The sequence below is a fragment of the Emydura macquarii genome, unplaced genomic scaffold, assembly GCF_026122565.2.
Source record: "Emydura macquarii macquarii isolate MOO-44397 ecotype Brisbane River unplaced genomic scaffold, CSIRO-AGI_Emac_v2 contig_439, whole genome shotgun sequence".
In the NCBI taxonomy this organism is placed as follows: domain Eukaryota; kingdom Metazoa; phylum Chordata; order Testudines; family Chelidae; genus Emydura; species Emydura macquarii.
Genome location: NW_027130576.1, coordinates 109085 through 133422, shown reverse-complemented (window position 1 = coordinate 133422; position 24338 = coordinate 109085). Strand labels below are relative to the sequence as shown.

At 45.9% G+C, this 24338-nt stretch overlaps 3 protein-coding genes and 1 pseudogene across 3 annotated transcripts; 1 reads left to right on the top strand and 3 right to left on the bottom strand.

The window, feature by feature from the left end:
• Nucleotides 1-2825: 2825 nt before the first annotated feature.
• On the bottom strand, nt 2826-3812 carry LOC137146370 (olfactory receptor 5P55-like). The gene is made up of 2 exons (XM_067537626.1): nt 3751-3812; nt 2826-3486 (listed from the first exon to the last, which is right to left on the bottom strand). The coding sequence occupies exons 1-2, from the start codon at nt 3810-3812 to the stop codon at nt 2826-2828; spliced, it is 723 nt and encodes a 240-aa protein (XP_067393727.1).
• A 735-nt stretch (nt 3813-4547) lies between these two features.
• Nucleotides 4548-5123, bottom strand: LOC137146369 (olfactory receptor 14C36-like; the record flags this gene model as incomplete). Its single annotated transcript, XM_067537625.1, has 1 exon — nt 4548-5123. A coding segment is annotated over one exon (576 nt), but the record flags the coding sequence as incomplete, so codon positions are not given.
• A 2460-nt stretch (nt 5124-7583) lies between these two features.
• Nucleotides 7584-8498, bottom strand: LOC137146368 (olfactory receptor 14C36-like). The gene has a single exon (XM_067537624.1). It carries the CDS (start codon nt 8496-8498, stop codon nt 7584-7586), a length of 915 nt encoding a protein of 304 aa, XP_067393725.1.
• A 4323-nt stretch (nt 8499-12821) lies between these two features.
• Nucleotides 12822-13825, top strand: LOC137146367 (olfactory receptor 6N1-like; annotated as a pseudogene).
• Nucleotides 13826-24338: the final 10513 nt, after the last annotated feature.

Below are 24338 nucleotides of genomic sequence, written 5' to 3'. Positions count from 1 at the left end.
TAGATACGCTGATTTTATCAGTGAAAATAAAATATTAATACCGAGTAGAATGTCTCAGAAAATTGTAATGGTAAAAATTATTGTGGAAAAATGAAAATTTCAAAAGCACTTAAGGGAATTAGAAACATAAATTGATTGAAGTCAGTACTCCAATATCTCTAACAAACTTTTGAAAACTCCCCCCAAAAAAACGAGTTAGTCAGTGTCTGAAATTTCATGATTTTTTTTTCTTGTCCATTTTCTGACCAGCTTTATTTATCACTAATTTCTTAGGGTGGGATTTTCAACAGTACCTAGGGGATTTAGGCACCCAACTCCCATTGACTATCAATGGGAACTGCCGGGCACCTCATGAGGTCAGGTCCTCTCATGAATCAAGAAATGGTTAAACGACAGGAAACGAAAGATAGGAATAAATGGTCAGTTTTCCAAATGGAGAGAGGTAAATAGTGGTGTCCCCCAGGGGTCTGTACTGGGACAAGTGCTGTTAAACACATTCATAAATGATCTGGAAAAAGAGCTAGATGGACCATTGGTCTGAGCCCGTACGGCTGTTCTTATTTTCTTGAGTCGGAATAAAGACCCCAACGAGGCAGTTTTTACATCTTCCCGAATTAAACTGGCATAAGGACTGAGTAAAACTGAGTGGGGATCTCAGGATTTCTCCTCTTCTCTTCATTTGGTCGCTATTACACACACACTCACGGACACACAACCACCTTTTCCTTGTTTGTTCTCTCTAAGCGGCACAGTTGCACGGGCAGCCTCTGTCAGGCCAACCTCACCTCGTTAACCAGAGCGGGCCGAGCTAATGACTCCCTGCTCAGACAAACCAACCTCCTTCACCCCTGATCTGGGGGGAACAATTCGACTGATAAGAAAGGCCACTCCTACGCCTCGGTCCACTCCACCCTCGCTCTACCTAGCAGGCAGTGGATAACTCTGTTGATTTTGCTTGACTGGTTTTGCAGACTTTCATCCTCTCAATACATTTCACGGGTGACCAAACCAAGCCCTTGAGGTTCTCCTCTGCCTTCACTGAACCTTCCTCACCTGGGCTGAATTTTCAAGGCAAGCCAGGAAACAGACATCCCTGTAGCACCTCCATGACCTCAACCAATGCAGACTTTTACGTGGGTGTTTCTCAAGCACCAAACACTGGCTTAGCTCTGTTCCCAGTGAAGTCAGTGAGAGTTTTCCCAGGAGGAGAGGTAGCCCTGGGGACCGGAGACCACAAAGCAGGTACAGAACTGGTGGGCGCTCCAACCATAATCCACTGACTCTCGATGGAAAACACCTCTGGGACAGAGACTGGAATTCAGCCTTCATGGTCCCTTCAGTCTTTGGGTTAGAATTGCTTCGAATTCTAAACATGGGGGTCAGCAAGGACCTGCTTTTTAAAGCAATTTAGACGCCAAGTGGGGCATTCAAAACATCTAAGGCCACCTTGGAGCGCACGTGCCTACCAGGTCAGGCCCTGAGCAAAGCACAGCTGGAAGCAGAGTCCCCCTTTCACCCCAGAGTTCAGAGCGCTCCCCTGGGATGTAGGAGACCGGGAGGTAAATCCCCAATCTGCTTGAGAGAGGGGCTATTTGCTACTCTGTGGTGGTGTTGTCTGAATCTCTCCTCCTGAAGCTGTTCCACCTGGAACGAACCATTTAAACAGGAACTGGGCCAGAAAGAAAAAAAGATGCTGTAGTCTGGTTGGTAGGTGGGGTGACCAGCTGTCATGATTTTATAGGGACAGCCCCGATATTCGGGGCTTTAACTTATATAGGTGCCGATTACACCCCACCCCCTGTCCTGATTTTTCACACTTGCCATCTGGTCACCCTATTGTTAGTGCAGTTCCCTGCGCTCTAGCAGAACCTCTGGGCCAATGAATAGTTCATTATTTTACCCAAAGTGGAGCGACTGGGAAAGGCCTTCCCCAAGATGTGCCATAAATCCCGGGGAGGGAGCTCACCTACAATGAGGGGCTGGGAGACACAACTCCCACGAGGCTCTGCCGAGGAATATCTGAATCCAAACCCGCCCTCTCTCTCTGTCATCTATGTTTGTTGTCTCCATCCGTCTTGTGTCTCACACTCAGATTGTCAGGTCCTTGGGGAAAGGACTGCAGCTTTGTTCATGTGTTTGCACATCGATTCTTGGATCTGTAGCTGGGAACTCTATGCACTAGCTTCATAGAAAATTATTATTATTATTAATAATAATAATAATAGTATTGCTACAATCTGGGGGCCGACGGGCTAGGCAGCAGTTCTGCAGAAAAGGACCTGGGGGTTACAGTGGATAAGAAGCTGGATCTGAGTCAGCAGTGTGCCCTGGTTGCCAAGAAGGCTAACGGCATATTGGGCTGCATTAGTAGGAGCATTGCCAGCAGATGGAGGGAAGTGATTATTCCCCTCTATTCAGCACTGGTGAGGCCTCATTTGGAGTATTGTGTTCAGTTTTGGGCCCCTCACTACAGGAAGGATGTGGGCAAATTCGAAAGAGTCCAGCGGAGGGCAACGAAAATGATGAGGGGGCTGGAGCACAAGACTTATGAGGCGAGGCTGAGGGAACTAGGCTGGTTTAGTCTGCAGAAGAGAAGAATGAGGGGGGATTTGATAGCAGCCTTTAAATACCTGAAAGGGGGTTCCAGGGAGGATGGAGCTAGGCTGTTCTCAGTGGTGGCAGATGACAGAACAAGGAGCAACGGTCTCAATTTGCAGGGGGGAAGGTCTAGGCTGGATATTAGGAAAATATTTTCCCCTAGGATGGTGGTGAAGCAGTCGCTATTCTGCACTGACGCTCCCATTGCACACCAATAGCGATTTGCACTAACTACGCCGGGCTTTTCCCCAGGGGCATAAGCCCGTAGTTTGAACTGTCCCAATTCCTGTGAAAATTAGCAATGGGTTGACAGCTCTTCTCAGGGTCTCCTGGGCCTCTCTGTTCCTCAGGCTGTAGATGAGGGGGTTGACCATGGGAGTGAGAATGGTGTAGAAGACAGAGAACACTTTGTTAAGGACCCTCAGTGTGTCGGTGTCTGGCAGCACGTAGACAATGATCAGGGCCCCATAGAAAAGTGTCACCACGATGAGGTGGGAGAAGCAGGTGGAAAAGGCCTTCTGCCTCCCAGTGGTGGACAGGACTCTTAGGATGGTGGCGATGATGCACACGTAGGACACCAGAGATAGTAGAAATGGGGGCAGGGTGTATATGGAAGCCAGAATGAAAGTCATGGTGTCCACCAGGCTGGTATCACTGCAGGACAGTTTTTTTACTGGGGTGGTGTCATACAAAAAATGGTCAACTTCACTGGGGCCACAAAACGCTAACTGTGATATCAAGGACGTCGTTGTGCTACTAGCCAGAAGCCCGCTGATCCAAGAGCCAGCTGCTAGTTGAAGGCAGAACCTACCGTTCATGAGGGCTGCGTAACGCGGTGGTTTGCATATGGCCAAATACTGGTCGTAAGACAAGAGGTAGCACTCAACACTTACCAGGAAACCAGAGAAATAATATTGTATGGTGCAGATTGTGAATCAGATGGTCCGGTGCTCGGTCAGGAGACCGGCCAGCATCCTGGGCAGGATGGTGGAGGAGCAGCAGGTCTCCAAGCAGGACAAGTTCCCCAGGAAGAAGTACATGTATACTTTTACACATTACATTGCACTCGCTATACATTGTGTTGCACATTTTGGGATTGACTTGGTTACTTTGTAGGAACCAATCTCAGTACAGCATTCTCTGTCCACGTACAACTTCCTCTTTAGCTTTTCTTTTTGTTCCCAAATTATCCTATTCATTGTAATCTTGTCCATTGTGAATAGTTCACCAGGTGTTCCTCCTTGTATTAGATAATACAGACATTCTGTTTCCAGCCTTCTGATCCAGTTATGTCCCTTATCCTGTCTCCCAAAAAATGGGACCTTCTCCATGTTTAATTACTCATGTCAAGACAGGTTTACAACTGTTTTAAATTTTTCCAATTCAATAATAATAAAATATCATTAAAACTGAATTCTTTCCAAAAAATTTTTCTTTAGCTGAAACTGTTTGTTTGGCAGGGAATTTTTTTGGGTCAAAATTTTCTGACTATCTCTGCTATCTACAAACTAAGGGCATTGACTTGAAAGTGATTGCTCATCATGTGCTTTAAGTGAATCCGATGTGCATAAGCACTTTGCTGGGTTTGTTTTACTTGTTACATCTTGTGACTCTAGGTTTACACAGTGTAAATAAGGGCAAAGTCTATCTGTTTATCTATGTTAGGCTATTGATATTCTGTGCAACGTGGTCAGGTCGTGTGGGGATGGTAGCAGTATAAACCTCTAAAATTAACAGATAGGTGTGTAGGCAGATTTATGGATAGATATAGTGATTCTGATCCTATTTACACTGCTGTAACCCTTCACTAACTCTTCTGACTTCAGTGGAGTTAGTCTGGATTTTATTACTTCATAAAGATATTTCACGCGTCTCAAGGAGACAATTTTGTCATCAGTCGATAAAGAAGCTCAGAATGAAATCACAGTCAAGGAGCAAGGACGGACATTCTAATTCTTGGTGAATATCCTCCACACAATCAGTTTCTGTAAAGCAGCTTTGATCTCCTTGTTCCTCATGCTATAGATGATGGGATTCATCACTGGATGCACCATGGCATAGAGAACACCCATCAGCAGCTCCGGATTTGATGCTGAGGTGGAGGTGGGATTCAGGTACTCAAACAAGCCAGTGAAAAGTAACAAAGAGACCACACTGAGGTGAGGCAGGCAGGTGGAGAAGGCCTTATGCCGGCCCTCTTCAGAGGGGATTCTCAGCACTGCTTTAAAGATCTGAACATAAGACACAATTATAAAAACAAAGCAGTTTATACCTATAAACACACCAAAGGCAATAAACCCAACTTCACTGAGGTAGGAGTCAGAGCAGGTGAGCTTGAGTAGTTGGGGGATTTCACAGAAGAACTGATTGATGACATTGGACTGGCAGAAGGACAACCTGAAGGTGTTCCTGGTGTGCAGTGCAGAATAGACAGTACCACTGATCCAGGCACCAGCTGCCATTTGAATACAAACTGTCCTGTTCATCACCCTCTCATAGTGCAGTGGTTGGCAGATGGCGACGTATCAGTCGTACGCCATGATGGTGAGCAAGGCAAAATCAGTTGTGGTGAAGCCGACAAAGAGAAAGACTTGGGTGATGCATCCAGGATAAGAAATCAACCTGGTGTTCATGAGGGAATTGACCATGGATTTGGGGAGGGTTACAGAGATGGAGCCAAGGTCTAGAATGGATAGATTCATCAGGAAGAAGTACATGGGGGTGTGAAGATGCTGGTCGAGCGCTACGGCCATGATGATGAGAAGGTTCCCCATCAGGGCTGCCAGGTAATCACCACAAAGTGCAAAATCTGCAGCTCCCTAACATCTGAGAATCCCAGAAGAAGGAACTCGGTCACAGCCGTTCGGTTGGACATTTTCTTCCTCTGTATATTCTCTGATGACTGTAGAGGGAAGGACAAAGATAACGGTTGGGATTACAGTGACAGAGGGAATGGCCCTGATTCCCCTCTGTAATATCTCACAATGTGGGCGTCAAAGGTGCACAGCTCTCGTCCCTTCCATTGACTAGGAGTGGTTAGTTATCACCTGAAGGTAAATAGGCTCCCGTAAAGTCAATGGAGATGCAGCGGTGTACACCACCTGAAGGTCTAGCTCAGGATGTGTCTTGATGAAATGCCGTGTGAAAGATGGAGCAAAGAACAACCCCAACGCAACACTTCTAGCCAAGATGGATCCCCTCTCACTTCAAACTGCTGTCTCTGAGCTTGAGCACGAAACTAAAATGCCAACACTGCCTGATACCCACTTTCAGCGGAAATATGACATAGTGTTACTCGGTACCCGTGTGAGAGCTCCTCTGTAATGATTGCACTGCAACACCACCCAGGCGGCCTGCTACCTGCTGATGGATTGATTGATGACACCAAATCCCAGTTGCATTTCCCTCTCTGTGTCATCGTGGGCTAGAAGCATCACTCAGCTGCCTCTCTGCTGTGTCATTTACTGCCCTAACTTTATGTGTGTGTGGGTCCCTGGCAGTCAGGAGACTTGGCTCTGCCACCAACCTACTCTGTGACCTTGGGCAAGTCATTCCGCTCCCTATGCCTCTGTTTTCTCTCCCTACGCTGCGCTGCCTTGTCTGCTAGGACTGTGAGCTCCTTGGGGGTGGGCTGTGTCTGGTTATGTGTATGTTCTGTTCCCCCGCCAACAGCATCTGTGCTTAGCTGGCAGCAGAGGGGAGCAGCAGAACCAGCGCTAGAGCAGGAGAGCTGGTTCTAATCCCACTGACCTTCTCCATGTCTGTGGGAGAGTAAAGAGTTAAAAGCTGGACAAGTGGTCGGGCCTAAGCGACAGGAAATGGATTTATGGCACAGGCGAACCTTTTTTTTGTTACTTGGTGAAATTCTAGCTAGAGTCTCGTTCCAGAGGGGTAGTCATGTTAGTCTGTATACAGCAAAAACGATGAGAGTCCTATGGCACTTTAAAGACTAACAAATTTAATATTTGCAGGCATAAGCTTTCGAGAGACTTCAGCTCTCTTCTTAAGATGCAGTAATACAGACAATAGGTAACACAGAAGCATCTTATAGATATCCAGGTGCATTGAGAACAATGGGGGAGGTGGAGTCCGGTACTTAAGACCTAATGACGGCCATTGAGTAGGAGGTGAGAATGGGTGAGCAAAGTTATTCACCTTCGGAAGTGAGACAGCCACTCCAAGTCTCTGTTTAAACCCAGTTTGAATGTGTCAAGTCTTTGTACTGCATCTACCACGAGTATCTGGGGGTAGGAGTGAATGTGAGGGGAAACCCAGACTGTCCAAGCAGTGCCCAATATACAGCCCATTTTCAGAAAACTGTGGAGATTCTTGAAAGAGAATTTTGATCCACTAACCATACATGCCCATTGCTATCTACAACTGTCACAGTGGCCACTAACTCCTACCAATAGCTTCTCTTTTGGTCAAAAAACCTAGGAAAATAAACAGCAAAAAACTTTGTTAAGTTGGTCCAGTGACAGCTCGTGAACGTCCAGAACAAAACTCAAGCTTCTGAAACCCAGGAAATACAGAATTAAGTTAAAACACCCTTAACTCTGCCCACTTTGAGTAATGCCTCACGACATTCGCAAATGGTCACATTGTGCCTTTTGACTGTCATGGATGGGGGCTACCTGTACTTGCTCTATGCTCAAACACAGCCTGCTCCCCCCGCAGAATACCACACTTGGAACATTTCACAACCGCTTCATACCCTTTTACAGCCTCTTCCCACACAATTGTTTCTACATATATTTATGATTGACATATAGATTCTTACCTAATTTACATTTGTGTAAACCTAGAGTAGCTCCATTGACTTCAGTGAACTCAGTTTGCATATATTACCAGTGTAAGCCCAGTATTTTACATAAAGAGAGAGCACATCAAAGCTCCACGGAAACAATAATGCCATCAGTTGATTATATCTGTATAGATATAATGAATAAAGCCATAGTCTTGGGAGAAATCTGGATATTTTATGGTCACCCTGTCAGTTTTCTCAGGGCACCTTTGATCTCCTTGTTCCTCATGCTGTAGATGATGGGATTCATCATTGGTGGCACCACGGAATAGAGAACAGCCACCACAAGATCCAGCCGTGACGTTGAGATGGAGGTGGGCTTCAGGTAGGCAAAGACACCAGGACAAATAAACAAGGAGACAACAATGAGGTGAGGAAGGCAGGTGGAGAAGGCTTTATGCCGGTCCCACTCAGTGGGGATTCTCAGCACCATAGTGAAGATCTGAACATACGACGCTATTATTAATAAAAAGCAGCTTAAAAACAAGCATGCATTGAAAACAATAACCCCAACTTCACCGAGGTACGAGTCAGAGCAGGCAAGTTTGAGGAGCTGTGGGATTTCGCAAAAGAACTGATCCACCGTGTTATTTCCACAGAAGGTTAACGCAAACGTGTTCCCGGTGTGCAGTACAGAATTGAGAACACCACTGATCCAAGCACCGGCGGCCATCTGGACACAAGCTCTTCCGTTCATCACTCTCTCACAGTGAAGTGGTTGGCAGATGGCGACGTATCGGTCGTATGCCATGATGGTGAGGAAAGCAAAGTCTACTTCAATGAAGAAAATGAAGAGAAAGACTTGGGCAACACATCCAGTATAAGAAATCGACTTGGTGTTCAATAGGGAATTGATCATAGACTTGGGGACAGTGACGGAGATGGAGCCAAGGTCTATGATGGACAAATTCATCAGGAAGAAGTACATGGGGGTGTGAAGGTGGTGGCTGAGGGCTACTGTAGTGATAAAAAGGAGATTCCCTGCCAGAGCAACTAAGAAAATCCCTAGAAACACCACAAGGTGAAAAAGCTGCAGCTCCCGCACGTCAGAGAATTCCAAGAGAAGGAACTCGGTCACGCTGGTTCGGTTGGTCATTTCCCTCCTCGGTACATAGTGTGCTGCCTGTGGAGGGAAGGACAAGGGTAATGGCCTGAATCAGAATCATCTATGACAATCAAATTCCTAGGCAGGTGCATTGTAAATTGGCAAATCTCCCTTAGAGTCAATGGACGGTGTCAGATCCACCATCCTACAATCTCATCCAAGGTGTGCCTTGATAGAAAGCAGGGTAAAAATGGACCAAATTACAATGCAAACCCAACAATTGTAGCTAGGATGATCGTACTATTGCGAAAATCAAGAACTGTGTTATGAGAAGATGTCTACACTAGATTTAGAGATATTTGGATCACTGTGATCATCTAGGCTGACCTCTGTATAAGACATGCCATAGAACTTCCCCAGAATAATTTCTACAGTTGATCTTCCAGAAAAAAATCATCCAATCCTGATTTTAAAATGGTCATTGAAGGAGCATCCACCACAATCTTTGATTTTTTTTTCCAGTGCGGGATTCATCTAACGAAGACAGGAAAGAGTATCTTTGCAGACAGGCTGGCTAACCTAGTGAGGAGGGCTTTCAACTAGGTTCGACGGGGGACGGGGACCTAAGCCCGAAGGTAAGTGGGGAAAAGGGACACCACAAGGAAGCAGAAGGAGGAGGGTGCAGCAGGGGAGGCCTCCCGATTCATACTGGGAAAGTAGGCCAATCAGCTACTTATCTCAAGTGTCTGTACACAAATGCAAGAAGCCTGGGAAACAAGCAGGAAGAACTGGAAGTCCTGGCACAGTCAAGAAACTACAACATGATTGGAATAACTGAGACTTGGTGGAGTAACTCACACGACTGGAGCACTGTCATGGATGGGTATAAACTGTTCAGGAAGGACAGGCAGGGGCGAAGGGGTGGAGGAGTTGCACTGTATGTCAGAGAGCACTATGACTGCTCTGAGCTCCAGTATGAAACTGGAGATAAGTCAGTTAAATGTCTCTGGGTTCAGCTTAGAAGCAAGAACAATAAGGGTGATATCGTGGTGGGTGTCTGTTATAGACCACCAGACCAGGAGGATAAGGTAGATGAGGCTTTCTTTACTCAACTAGGGAAAGTTTCCAGTTCACAGGACCTGATTCTCATGGGGGACTTCAATCACCCTGACATCTGCTGGAAGAGCAATACAGCAGAGCACAAACAATCCAGGAAGTTTTTGGAGAGTGTCACAGACAATTTCCTGGTGCAAGTGCTGGAGCAACCAACTAGGGGCCGTGCTTCTCTTGATCTGCTGCTCACAAACAGGGAAGATTTGATAGGGGAAGTAGAAGTGGGTGGCAACCTAGGCAGCAGTGACCATGAGATGGTCGAGTTCAGGATCCTGACAAAAGGAAGAAAGGAGAACAGCAGGATACGGACCATGGACTTCAGAAAAGCGGACTTTGACTCCCTCAGGGAACTGATGGGCAGGATTCCCTGGGAGGCTAATATGAGGGGGAAAGGAATCCAAGAGAGCTGGCTGTATTTTAAAGAGACCTTATTGAGGGCACAAGAGCAAACCATCCCGATGTGCAGAAAGAATAGCAAATATGGTAGGCATCCAGCTTGGCTTAACAAAGAAGTCTTTGGTGAACTTAAACGCAAAAAAGAAGCTTAGAAGAAGTGGGAGCTTGGTCAGATGACTAGGGAGGATTATAAAAATACTGCTCGAACATGCAGGAATGAAATCAGGAAGGCCAAAGCACAATTGGAGTTGCAGCTAGCAAGGAATGTGAAGGGGAACAAGAAGGGTTTCTACAGGCATGTTGCCAACAAGAGGAAGATTAGGGAAAGTGTGGGCCCCTTACAGAATGGGTGAGGCAACCTAGTGACAGAGGATGTGGAGAAAGCTGAGGTACTCAATGCCTTTCTTGCCTCTGTCTTCACAGACAAGGTCAGCTCCCAGACTGCTGCACTGGGTGGCACAGAATGGGAAGGAGGTGAACATCCCGCAGTGCTGAAGGAACAGGTCCAAGACTATTTAGAAGGATTGGGCCGGATGTAATGCACCCGAGGGTGCTGAGGGAGTTGGCTGATGTGATTTCAGAGCCATTGGCTATTATCTTTGAAAGCTCATGGCAACAGGGGGAGGTCCCTGAGGACTGGAAAAAAGCAAATATAGTGCCCATCTTCAAAAAAGGGAGGAAAGAGGATCCAGGGAACTACAGACCGGTCAGCCTCACTTCAATCCCTGGAAAAATCATGGAGCAGGTCCTTAAGGAATCCATTTTAAGGCACTTGGAAGAGAGGATGGTGATCAGGAACAGTCAACACGAATTCACCAAGGGAAAGTCATGCCTGACCAACCTGATTGCTTTCTATGATGAGGTGACTGGCTCTGTGGATGTAGGGAAGGCGGTGGATGTGATATACTTTGACTTTAGAAAAGCTTTTGATACGGTCTCTCACAGTATTCTTATCAGCAAGTTAAAGAAGTATGGGTTGGATGAATGGACTATAAAATGGATAGGGAACTGGCTCGAGCATCGGGCTCAACGAATAGTGATCAATGGCTCCATGTCTAGCTGGCAACCGGTCACAAGCGGAGTGCCCCAGGGGTCGGTCCTGAGGCCGGTTTTGTTCAACATCTTCATTAATGATCTGGAAGATGGGGTAGATTGCATCCTCAGCATGTTTGCGGATGACACTAAGCTGGGGGGAGCGGTAGATACCCTGGAAGGTAGGGAGAGGATACAGAAGGACCTAAACAAACTGGAGGATTGGGCCAAAAGAAATCTGATGAGGTTCAACAAAGAAAAGTGCAGAGTCCTGCACTTAGGAAGGAAGAATCCCATGCACAGCTATAGACTGGAGACCGACGAGCTAGGCAGCAGTTCTGCAGAAAAGGACCTGGGGGTAAGAGTGGATAAAAAGCTGGATATGAGTCAGCAGTGTGCCCTGGTTGTCAAGAAGGCTAATAGCATATTGGGCTGCATTAGGAGGGGCATTGCCCGCAGGTCGCGGGAAGTGATTATTCCCCTCTATTCGGCATTGGTGAGGCTGCATTTGGAATATTGTGTCCAGTTTTGGGCCCCCCACTACAAAAAGGATGTGGACAAGTTGGAGAGAGTCCAGTGGAGGGCAACCAAAATGATTAGGGGGCTGGAGCACAGGACTTATGAGGAGAGGCTGAGGGAACTGGGCTTGTTTAGTCTGCAAAAGAGAAGACTGAGGGGGGATTTGATAACGTCCTTTAGCTACCTGAAAGGGGCTTCCAGGGAGGATGGGGCTAGGCTGTTCTCGGTGGTGGCAGATGACAGATCAAGGAGCAACGGTCTCAAGTTGCAGGGCGGGAGGTCTAGGTTGGACATTAGGAAAAAGTTTTTTACTAGGATGGTGGTGAAGCATTGGAATGGGTTACTTAGGGAGGTGGTGGAATCTCCATCCTTAGAGATTTTTAAGCTGAGGCTTGACAAAGCCCTGGTTGGGATGATATAGCTGAGGTTAGTCCTACTTTGAGCAGGGGGTTGGACTAGATGACCTCCTGAGGTCCCTTCCAACTCTAATATTCTATGATTCTATGATACTTTCCTTTGTTTTTCTCCAAAGGTATTTAAAAAAAACCACTTCTTATCGCCTTTTTTGTCCTTTGCTAGGTGTAACTCATTTTGTACCTTAGCCTTTCTGGTTTTCTCCCTCAGTGATTCTGCTATTCTTTTGTACTCCTTCTTAGTAATTTGCCCATGTTTCCACTTTTTAAAGGCTTCCTTTCTGATTTTCAGGTCATTAAAGAGCTCCTGATGGAGCCATGTTGGCCTCTTGTATTCTTCCTATCTTTCCTTTTTATCAAAATAGTTTGCAGTTGTGCCTTTAATATTGTGCCCTCAGAAATTGCCAGCTTTCCTGAATTACTTTATCCTGTAGATTTTCTTCCCATGGGACCTTACCTACCAGTTCTCTGAGTTTGTTAAAGTCTGCTCCTTTTGATGTCCATCCTTTTTCTGCAGCTCTCTCTCCTTCCTTTGCTTAGAATCATCAAATCTATCATTTCATGTTTCCTGTCACCCAAATTGCCTTCCTCCTGCAGATTCACAACCAATTCCTCCCTGTTGTTCAGAATCAAATCTACACTGGCTTTCCCCCTGGCTACTTCATCCACTCTCTGAAGAAAAAAATTGTCCCCAATACATTCCAAGAACTTATTGGAAATGTTGTGTTTTGCTGTACTTTTCCAACTGATGCCAGGGTGTTAGTACCAAGCAATGTGGTTTGGATAGTTCTGTTATTTGTTCTAGAAATGCCTCATCCACCTTCTCTTCCTGATTTGACAGTCCATAGGAGACCCTTGATAACAGCCCTATAATTTGTTTCCCTTCCTATAGATACACCCAATGGCGACCATAGAATGGGGAAATCAAACGTCCATCGCAGACGTCATCCTCCTCGGATTTGGAAATCTTCCAGAACTACAGATCCTTCTTTTCCTGCTGTTTCTAGTGATCTACATTATGTCTGTGTCTGGGAATATCCTCATTGTTGTGCTAGTTGTGGCTGATCAGCACCTCAGACCCCCATGTACTTCTTCCTGGGGAACTTGTCCTGCTTGGAGACCTGCTACTCCTCCGCCATCCTGCCCAGGATGCTGGCCAGTCTCCTGACTGGGGACAGGACCATCTCATTCAGAATGTGCATCATACAATATTATCTCTTTGCTTTTCTGGTAAGTGTTGAGTGTTACCTCTTGTCTGTGATGTCTTACGACCGGTATTTAGCAATATGCAAACCACTGCATTACGCAGCACTCATGAACGGCAGGTTCTGCCTCCAGCTAGCAGCTGGCTGTTGGATCAGTGGGCTTCTGGCTACTAGCACATTGACATCCTTAATATCACAGTTATCGGTTTGTGGCCCCAACGAAGTTGACCATTTTTTGTGTGACATCACCCCAGTAAAAAAGCTGTCCTGCAGTGACACCAGCCTAGTGGACACTGTGACTTTCATTCTGGCTTCAATAATCATCCTGCCCTCATTTCTATTAACCCTGGTGTCCTACGTGTACATCATCGCCACCATCCTGAGAGTCCCGTCCACCACCGGGAGGCAGAAAGCATTTTCCACCTGCTCCTCCCACCTCATCGTGGTGACACTTTTCTATGGGGCCCTGATCATTGTCTACGTGCTGCCAGACACCGACACACTGAGGGTCCTTAACAAAGTGTTCTCTGTCTTCTACACCATTCTCACTCCCATGGTCAACCCCCTCATCTACAGCCTGAGGAACAGAGAGGTCAAGGAAGCCCTGAGAAGAGCTGTCAACTCATTGCTAATTTTCACAGGAATTGAGACAGTTCAAACTAAGGGTTTGTGCCTCTGGGGAAAAGCCCGGCATAGCTAGTGCAAATCATATTGGTGTGCAGTGGGGGCGTCAGTGCAGAATAGTGATTGCACTTTAAAGTCACACCCGAGCTATTTCCTACTAACTTCCCTGTGAAGAGCCGTTTTGAGCTACTTTCTCATATATTTTAATTCCCTTCCCCAGTGGTAAATTGTGAAAAAATCTTTTTATTTTCATCTCTTTCTCTCTTTCTTTGAAACATGAAAAAGCAAAAGAAAATTTGAAAGTCAGAAAAAATTATACTTTCTACATCCTTCCTCTCCCTGCCTTTAAAAGAACAAGAACCAAGACCTGAAAACTAAGAGAAAGTGTGTGAGTGGGGGGAAGAGCGAGGGATAATTTCAAAAAATTGGGAAAATTAGAATGTGAGAAAAGGGAGAGGAAAGAGGAATTTCTCCAAATTAAAAACATTTTAAAATGTTTATTTGATCATAGTCAAAATTTCAGACAAAGTGAGAGCTGGTTGTTTTCTTTCGACAAAGATTCACAGGAATTTTCACATGGTTTTTAATAGTCTGATGCCTCGGGTGGCTTCTGATAAAGTTTTTAATAGAAAGGAGGCAACAGTTAAGTGACTTCTGAGACTATGTTGGCAGAAAAAGCACATGACGAAACTGTTCTATGTATCTTAAACAGCCAACAAAAACTGAAGTGAATTTTCACTACTTCGACTAGCGCCGCCATCTTAAAATATTTTTATTGCAAATTTGATTTGAAATTAAAAGAAAAGAATGGTAATTACATTAATATCTATGCTTATTTTTGTTAGATCTGGTGAAAAATGGTCAGGGAAGGTTTGGAAGATTTTTTTTTCTTCAAATGTAGATTTTACTGAAAATTTTGTGCCACAGAAATTAAGTTTTTAATTAAAGGAATGTGCCCCCAAGCTCCCCAAAACTGCGAAACAGGAAAAGAAAAGTAGGTCGGGGGTTGAGGGGAACAAGGGAAAATTCACTTTAAAAGTACTCAGTGTCAGTATGACCAACACATTTCCCAGTTTTAAGCTGGATCAATTATTGCGCACCCAGTTTCCAACACCTTGGGCCTGATATGTCTGAAGCACTGAGCACATGCAGCTCCTGTCAACTTCAATGAGATCATCCTTAGGTGCCATTAGTATACACTGTCATATCTATCTGTCTGTCTGTCTGTCTATCTATCTATCTGATGTTGAGGCCATGCAGGTTGGCTTATCACTGAAGGAGAACCTATGAATATTTTCTTCTGCAATTTGTTTGTTTACACTCTATACGCCAGACCTGGAACAGAGGTGGTCACAAATGACACACAGGCAATCCCCCTCTGTTAGAAATCTCAGCCCACACTCCAGTAACTCCACCTCAAGAATTGCCTCTAGTTAGAGAGATTGAAGCTGAGAGCAAACCCTCTTGCTATTTTCAACTTGCAACAGCTCCTTCCAAAAGAACGGCATCATCAAACTAACAACAATAGAGCATTTCTTCAAAGGCTGAACAGTTGCTCACATGTTAAGAAAAAGATCTTGTAAGACAATGAGTAATGGTGCCATCTGTTGACTCTAGCCATCACAATATATTAGAAACAATGTATTTTGTATGAAAAAAATAAATTCCTGTAAATCTGAAGCAGAATAGATGTTAAAGTGATGAGGCTGAGTGGAATAAATATTTAAGGTGTCCGTGAATTATAGATCTATTTGGAGGGTTTTTCCTGCAGAATAATCCTTTCAAAGTATTCCGAAAGTAATCAATAATATATTACTTCTATTGAAAAGTAGCTATTAATGTTAGAAATAATCAAACAGATTGTCCCGGGGGTGGATTGAGAAGATGGAACCTTTATTGCCTGCTCGTTCAACCTCCACGCTGGGAGAGAGCAACGAGGGAATTACTTTACAATTCTTTTATCCATAGCAGTATGTAAATGTATACATTTTCAGCAACTCCCCATAGACCCTTATTTGGTTACCTTGACACCTATAAAATTAATATTAACAAGTACATAGTGAATATAATTATACCTGCCCCTGTTTGCTGTTTACAGGATTACCAGACAGAGGTCAGGCACATCACCTTAAAACCTATACATTTTACACTAACATTCTTTGAAATAAAGGCATGCCAGGGGGAGAAAGAAGATAATACTTTTTCCCACCAAAAGGCCTTGTCCAGAAATATCAATAGACTTCTCCCCTGCACAGATGGCCAGAAAAGAAGGAGAAGAAAAGAGATAACAGACTCTAGCTAAAATTTACACCAATTAATCAAAACAAGGTTTGCCCTTCCCTTGACCCTGTTCCCTGTAATTTAGGCCTGACTACTTGTCCAGCTTTTAACTCTTTACTCTCCTACAACTAATATGTGTGACACTCTGCGTCTGAAAACACCACCTCAGAAACTCCATATGACTGACCAATGTCATGTAATTTTAATATGTTCTGTACAAAGTACGCCTTGTGTGGTATTATTTTAAAAGTCTTGATTTGCTAAACATTCATAGTCTGTTGGATTGTTCCTGCTGCTATAGTATGGGAAGTTATAAAATAGTGTTGTAAATGCTATTAGAACATGGCGTGAGATGGGAACCACCTATCCCGGCTTTTCAGGTACAACAGTGGATGACCAGACTTGGTAAAGACCCATTCAGGAAAGTTTCCACTACCGGGGATTAAGCTTACAGCAAGGCTTTACCGTAGGATGCGTGTTCGCAATGAGGTTCCTTGATCAATGGGAAGCAGCCACCTTCTCACATGCATGGACTGTGCTAGCAAGCTGCAATGGACTATAAAAGGGGGCATGAGGCATCATGGCTGGGCTCCACTCCCAGTCCACTCAACACCGGACGGGTCATCTGGAAAACAAAAGGACTTTACAAGGGAGGATGGGAATCCCAGGCAAAGAAGGTTGCCCAACCTACCTTTAAGAAACAGTTTGTACCAGCTAAGAAGTGTGAGACATTGCTATGGGCTAGACTACACCTAAAAGAGAGCTTGTGTGGCTGCATTATGTCAACGAGTAGAGCTCTCCTGCCGACATAAGGAAACCACCTCAACGAGTGGTAGCAGTTATGTCGTCAGGAAAGCATCTCCCGCCAAACAAGCACTGTCCCCTCTAGTGCTTATGACGGCAAAACTTGTGTCACTCGGGGTGTTTTTTTCACACCCCTGAGCTACAAAGGTTTTGCTGGCATAAGTGCTAGCATAGACAAGGCCTGAGTTTGTTAGTGTTTATATACCCTGGTCTACACTTACCTGGGGATTCGGCAGCATTCGACGGGAGTTACACAAACTATGCAGAGTAGCTTGTGTAACTCCTATCGACTGCTGTGCTTCCCTTCTGCACTGTGTCTTCACTGCACTGCGTCGATGCAAACTGCGTTCCCATTGACACAGCACTACACCACTTCAGGAAGTGGTTTAACTAGGTCGATTTCTGGATCGATTGAACAGGTCTTTGCTGACCGCTCAATCAATTCAGAAAAGTCAATCTGACTGTAGCAACTTTGCTACCATCAGTATAGACATATCCTGACTTAAACTGTGATCTTATGTTTGTTTCATTTGGTAACATCTTTTAATCTCTTTACACTTGCCACTGATAATCACTGAACATCTAGTTTTCTATAGTTAATAAACTTGTTTAATGTTTTATCTTAAATCAGTGTGTCTTTGAGTGAAGGGTTTAGCCAAACTACTCAGTAAGAGAAGCTGGTGCATACCTGTTCCACTTTGAAGGAAGAGCAGACTGGCTAACAATCTCCACTGGTCAGGCTTTTTGACCAGGATCGACGGTGTGGTCCTGGGCTCCTGGGCTCAGGATCCAGCTGGAGTTTCTCTACTGTTGGTTCATGAGCAGCTGGAAAGCATTCATTGAACTGAGCTGGGTGAAGTCCCTGCTTTTGGATGGCTATATAAGTGCAATACCTGCTAGAGGTTTGTGGTTTTTCACAGCATCACAGTGTGAGAGGGAGCCAAACTACCCCCGGGTTTCTGCATGCCATCACAACATGTAACAAATTACATTTGATATTATTATTATTAATAATAATAATAATTTTATATGAAGCTAGTGCATAGGACTCCCAGTCATAGATCCAAAAAACGATGTCAAAAACACATAACAAAGCTGCAGTCCCTTCCCCAAAGACCGTACAATCAAAGTATAAGACACAAGACAGGTGGATACAACAAACAAAGACAACAATGAGACAGGGCAAGTCATTATGACAAGAACTGAGCACCACCCACCAGAAGGGCTGGTAGACAAATTTACTTCCAGTTTTCAACTGAAAATTGCCTTTGTCACTCTTTTTTTTCCTTTCCTTTTCTTTTCTTTTCTTTTTTCTTTCTTTCTTTCTTTGTTTTTTTTTTTTTTTTTTTTTTTTTGTGAAAAGCTTTTCATGGAAAACTTCTGTTTTTTCATTGAAAATCCCAAAGCGGAACTATTTGGATTCATAAATTCCTCAGCAAAGCCTCATGGGAGTTATAGCTCAGAGTCCCTCATTGTAGGTGAGCGCCCTCACTGGAATTTATGGCATATTCTGGGGAAGGCCTGTCCCAGTTGCAGCACTTTGGGTAAAATAATGAACTGTTCATTGGCACAGAGGTTGGAACTTGATTCTGCTATAGTGCAGGGAACTACCCTAACAATAGGGTGACCAGATGGCAAGTGTGAAAAATTGGTACCGTGTTTGGGGGTAACAGGTACCTATATAAGACAAAACCCCAAATATTGGGACTGTCCAGGTGGACTTTGAGGGGTTAATTGCAGGGGCGGGGCAACTGCCCCAGCTTTATAAAAAGCAGCCAGCTGTAAACCAGCTGAGCGGCGAACAGAGGGGCAGCGAACAGAAGGAGAAGGAGGGAGTTTGCCTGGGATCTGTCCGAGAGGAGCCCAGGTGAGTGCTAAGTGAGGGGAGCTGTGTTGTGTGTGCTGTGCTAGAGGGGGGAGTATCTGAGAGACCAGTTGTGTGACTGGTGCAAGTTACAGCTGACTGTGTGTGTGTGCTTGTGACTGGTGCAGTTACAGGGACCGTTTGGCAGGTGAGGGTGTGTCTGATTGAATGATTGATTGATTGATTGATTGGGAGTGCTTTGATCCAGGTGGGCTTTGAGGGGTTAATTGTGGGGGCAGGGCTTTGAGGGGTAATTGCAGGGACGGGGCAACTGCCCCAGCCTTATAAAAAGCAGCCAGCTGTGAACCAGCTGAGCGGAGAACAGAGGGGCGGCTAACAGGAGGAGAAGGAAGGAGTTTGCCTGGGAGTTCGCCTGAGGAGAGATCCCACAGCGGGTTTTTGCCTTTCAGATGTTACTGAGCAGGAAATGCAGCATCTGAAGAGGCTCTCAGAGTAAAGATATGGAGAGGGAGCGATCTGTTGTTGTCACCTGTACTAGATGTGCTATGTTTGTCTTCCTCCCACAGGATAGAGATGACTTCATGTGTACCAAGTGCAAGCTGGTTTCCTTATTGGAAGAGAAGGTTAAAGGACTAGAGACCCAAATATCAACCCTGCGTTGCATTAAAGAAAACAATGTCATTTTCCATCACGCACAGGCAGAGTGTAAGGAAGATTCAGAGAAGGCCGGGCAGGCGAAACTGAAGAACGGGGAAGAAAATTGGCATCATGTGACCTCCCAAAGAAAGAGAACCTATGTGCCCACCATGTAGATAGAAGTAAGGAATCATTTTCATCCTCCCTGCACAAGTACTACGGCGGAGACCGATTTGGAGGACCCTTCGGAGGGAATGGATCAGAAGGAGACCCGTTTGATCAGAAGGCAAGGGATGCATTATCCTAGGGACGGGAGTTCCACGACCACCATTCCCAAGAGGAAGAGAAGGGTGATGGTGGTCGGGGACTTCCTCCTAAGGGGGACAGAGTCATCCATCTGCCGTCCAGACCGGGAAACTAGAGAAGTGTGCTGCTTGCCTGGAGCTAGGATTACGGATGTGACGGAGAGACTGCCAAGACTCATCAAGTCCTCAGACCACTACCCCTTCCTACTTCTCCATGTGGGCACCAATGACACTGCCAAGAATGATCTTGAGCGGATCACTGTGGACTTCATGGCTCTGGGAAAAGAGATAAAGGAGTTTGAAGTGCAAGTGGTGTTCTCATCCATCCTCCCTGTTCAGGGAAAAGGCCCAGGTAGGGACCGTCGCATTGTGGAAGTAAATGCGTGGTTACGCAGGTGGTGTCGAAGAGACGGCTTTGGATTCTTCGATCATGGAATGCTGTTCCAGGAAGAAGGATTACTAGGAAGAGACGGGATTCATCTAACGAAGACAGGGAAGAGTATCTTCGCAGACAGGCTGGCTAACCTAGTGAGGAGGGCTTTAAACTAGGTTCGACGGGGGACGGGGACCTAAGCCCGAAGGTAAGTGGGGAAAAGGGACACCACAAGGAAGCAGAAGGAGGAGGGAGCAGCAGGGGAGGCCTCCCGATTCATACTGGGAAAGTAGGCCAATCAGCTACTTATCTCAAGTGCCTGTACACAAATGCAAGAAGCCTGGGAAACAAGCAGGGAGAACTGGAAGTCCTGGCACAGTCAAGAAACTACAACATGATTGGAATAACTGAGACTTGGTGGAGTAACTGACAAGATTGGAGCACTGTCTTGGATGGGTATAAACTGTTCAGGAAGGACAGGCATGGGCAAAGGGGTGGAGGAGTTGCACTGTATGTAAGAGAGCACTATGATTGCTCTGAGCTCCAGTATGAAACTGGAGATAAGTCAGTTGAGTGTCTCTGGGTTAAGCTTAGAAGCAAGAACAATAAGGGTGATGTCGTGGTGGGTGTCTGTTATAGACCACCAGGCCAGGAGGATGAGGTAGATGAGGCTTTCTTTACTCAACTAGGGAAAGTTTCCAGTTCACAGGACCTGATTCTCATGGGAGACTTCAATCACCCTGACATCTGCTGGAAGAGAAATACAGCAGAGCACAAACAATCCAGGAAGTTTTCAGAGAGTGTCACGGACAATTATCTGGTGCAAGTGCTGGAGCAACCAAGTAGGGGCCGTGCTTCTCTTGACCTGCTGCTCACAAACAGGGAAGATTTTGTAGAGGACGTAGAAGTGGGTGGCAACCTAGGCAGCAGTGACCATGAGATGGTCGAGTTCAGGCTCCTGAAAAAAGGAAGAAAGGAGAACAGCAGGATACGGACCATGGACTTCAGAAAAGCGGACTTTGACTCCCTCAGGGAACTGATGGGCAGGATTCCCTGGGAGGCTAGTATGAGGGGGAAAGGAACCCAAGAGAGCTGGCTGTATTTTAAAAAGACCTTATTGAGGGCACAGGAGCAAGCCATCCTGATGTGCAGAAAGAATAGCAAATATGGTAGGCGTCCAGCTTGGCTTAACAAAGAAGTCTTTGGTGAATTTAAACGCAAAAAAGAAGCTTACAAGAAGTGGAAGCTTGGTCAGATGACTAGGGAGGATTATAAAAACACTGCTCGAAAATGCAGGAATGAAATCAGGAAGGCCAAAGCACAATTGGAGTTGCAGCTAGCAAGGGACGTGAAGGGGAACAAGAAGGGTTTCTACAGGCATGTTGCCAAGAAGAGGAAGATTCGGGAAAGTGTGGGCCCCTTAGAGAATGAGGGAGGTGACCTAGTGACAGAGAATGTGGAGAAAGCTGAGGTCCTCAATGCCTTTTTTGCCTCTGTCTTCACAGACAAGATCAGCTCCCAGACTGATGTGCTGGGTGGCACAGAATGGGAAGGAGGTGAGCATCCCGCAGTGCTGAAGGAACAGGTCCAAGACTATTTAGAAGGATTAGACATACACAAGTCCAGATGCAATGCACCCGAGGGTGCTGAGGGAATTGGCTGAGGTGATTTCAGAGCCATTGGCTATTATCTTTGAAAGCTCGTGGCAACAGGGGGAGGCCCCTGAGGACTGGAAAAAAGCAAATATAGTGCCCATCTTCAAAAAAGGGAGGAAAGAGGATCCAGGGAACTACAGACCGGTCAGCCTCACTTCAATCCCTGGAAAAATCATGGAGCAGGTCCTTAAGAAATCCATGTTAAGGCATTTGGAAGAGAGGAAGGTGATCAGGAAAAGTCAACACGGATTCACCAAAGGAAAGTCATGCCTGACCAACCTGATTGCTTTCTATGATGAGGTGACTGGCTCTGTGGATGTAGGGAAGGCGGTGGATGTGATATGCCTTGACTTTAGCAAAGCTTTTGATACTGTCTCTCACAGTATTCTTATCAGCAAGTTAAAGAAGTATGGGTTGGATGAATGGACTATAAAATGGATAGAGAACTGGCTAGAGCATAGGGCTCAATGAGTAGTGATCAACGGCTCCATGTCTGTTGGGTTCCAATGCTGATAGCAGAGGACGAGGGAGGATTCCACTGCTGATGGCAGAGGATGCGGGACGGATAAAGCACAACAACCAATACGATTGCAAGCAGAATCGTTTATTCCATCTTGTTCTCCAGCTTATATACCTTTTTATCATCTCTGCATACAATGGTCACACAATTGCTGATTGGCTATTATATAATTTCACACACTTAGCATGGGAACAGCTTACATATTATTGGTAGCTTCTTAGCTTACATAGCTTTCTTGTTTACGACCTTGGATACTTTCTACTATCTAGTGGATGGCGGCCAAGTCCGCGGAACTGCCGCCAGTGAGGCGCCTGAGTGAAAGTGGCCACCTTCCAGCTCCCTGTAGGCAGCCTCACTTGACCCGGTGTCCACCACCAGGCCTGCTGTAACTTTCCACTTAAGTAGCCATCAGGTCAGTGTATGGATAATACACTCCCACACATGTCTAGCTGGCAACCGGTCACAAGCGGAGTTCCCCGGGGGTCGGTTTTGTTCAACATCTTCATTAATGATCTGGAGGATGGGGTAGATAGCACCCTCAGAAAGTTTGCTAATGACACTAAGCTGGGGGGAGTGGTAGATATCCTGGAAGGTAGGGATAGGATACAGAAGGACCTAAACAAACTGGAGGATTGGGCCAAAAGAAATCTGATGAGGTTCAACAAGGACAGGTGCAGAGTCCTGCACCTAGGATGGAAGAATCCCATGCACAGCTACAGACTGGGGACCGACGAGCTGGGCAGCAGCTCTGCAGAAAAGGACCTGGGGGTAACGGTGAATGAAAAGCTGGATATGAGTCAGCAGTGTGCCCTGGTTGTCAAGAAGGCTAATAGCATATTGGGCTGCATTAGGAGGGGCATTGCCAGCAGGTCGCGGGAAGTGATTATTCCCTTCTATTCGGCATTGGTGAGGCCGCATTTAGAATATTGTGTCCAGTTTTGGGCCCCCCACTACAAAAAGGATGTGGACAAGTTGGAGAGAGTCCAGCAGAGGGCAACAAAAATGATGAGGGGGCTGGAGCACAGGACTTATGAAGGGAGGCTGAGGGAACTGGGCTTGTTTAGTCTCCAAAAGAGAAGAATGAGGGGGGGATTTGATAGCAGCCTTTAACTACCTGAAAGTGGGTTCCAGGGATGATGGAGTTAGGCTGTTCTCAGTGGTGGCAGATGACAGAACAAGGAGCAATGGTCTCAAGTTACAGCGGGGGAGGTCTAGGTTGGACATTAGGAAAAAGTTTTTCACTAGGAGGGTGGTGAAGCACTGGAATGGGTTACCTAGGGAGGTGTTGGAATCTCCATCCTTAGAGGTTTTTAAGCTGAGGCTTGACAAAGCCCTGACTGGGATGATATAGCTGAGGTTAGTCCTGCTTTGAGCAGGGGGTTGGACTAGATGACCTCCTGAGGTCCCTTCCAACTCTAATATTCTATGATTCTATGATTCTATCTAGCCCAGGCTTATCCAGTGATTTTACATTTCATCTCCCAACTGCACAAGAAGACGTAATGTTTACACACGTGTGACCTCATTCACATCAGCTCGGCAGGGTCACTCAGATGAGTGCAGAGACTTATGGGCATCGGTTTTGTAGGATCGGGCCTGGAGAGATGGCTACTGAGGCTTGGTCAGATATGGCAGGCCAGGTGAGTAGATTGACTGAGCTGTAGATTGTCCGAGGCTGATAATATGCAAGGGACGTTACTGCCTATGCCCCTCAGGTCTTTCAACCTGTTCTTCTGAGACAGCCGGATTGATAGATATTTTTTCCCTTAGCCTAGTGGGGGAAAAGATCAGTGAAATAAATGAGAGGGTTTTTACCTGCATCAGGAGCAAAGATGCAAGAGTGAGGCCCCTTAGTCCACGATCCCAGCAAGAGACATGCTTCGGCTCTCCTGCTTGTGCAGCTGTTGGAAAACACTTGACTATCTTGAGCTGAAGGACTTTCCACAAGTCTTTCCTCACGTACCTGTGTACTCGTAGCCAGTAATCTCGAGCGGAGAGGCAGAGCAGGGAGCGTTGGTTATTTTGCTGCTCACCCATTTTCCAAAGGGCATCGTTAGCAGTGTTCGAAACTGACTGGGGATGCTACCAGGGGAGTTGGTCCCATGAGCTGCATCCGAGCAGCATCGGAGACTGTTCCAGTGATGTCAGCGTTACACGGGCCAAACTCAGAAGTGAGGAACCTGCGCCCACC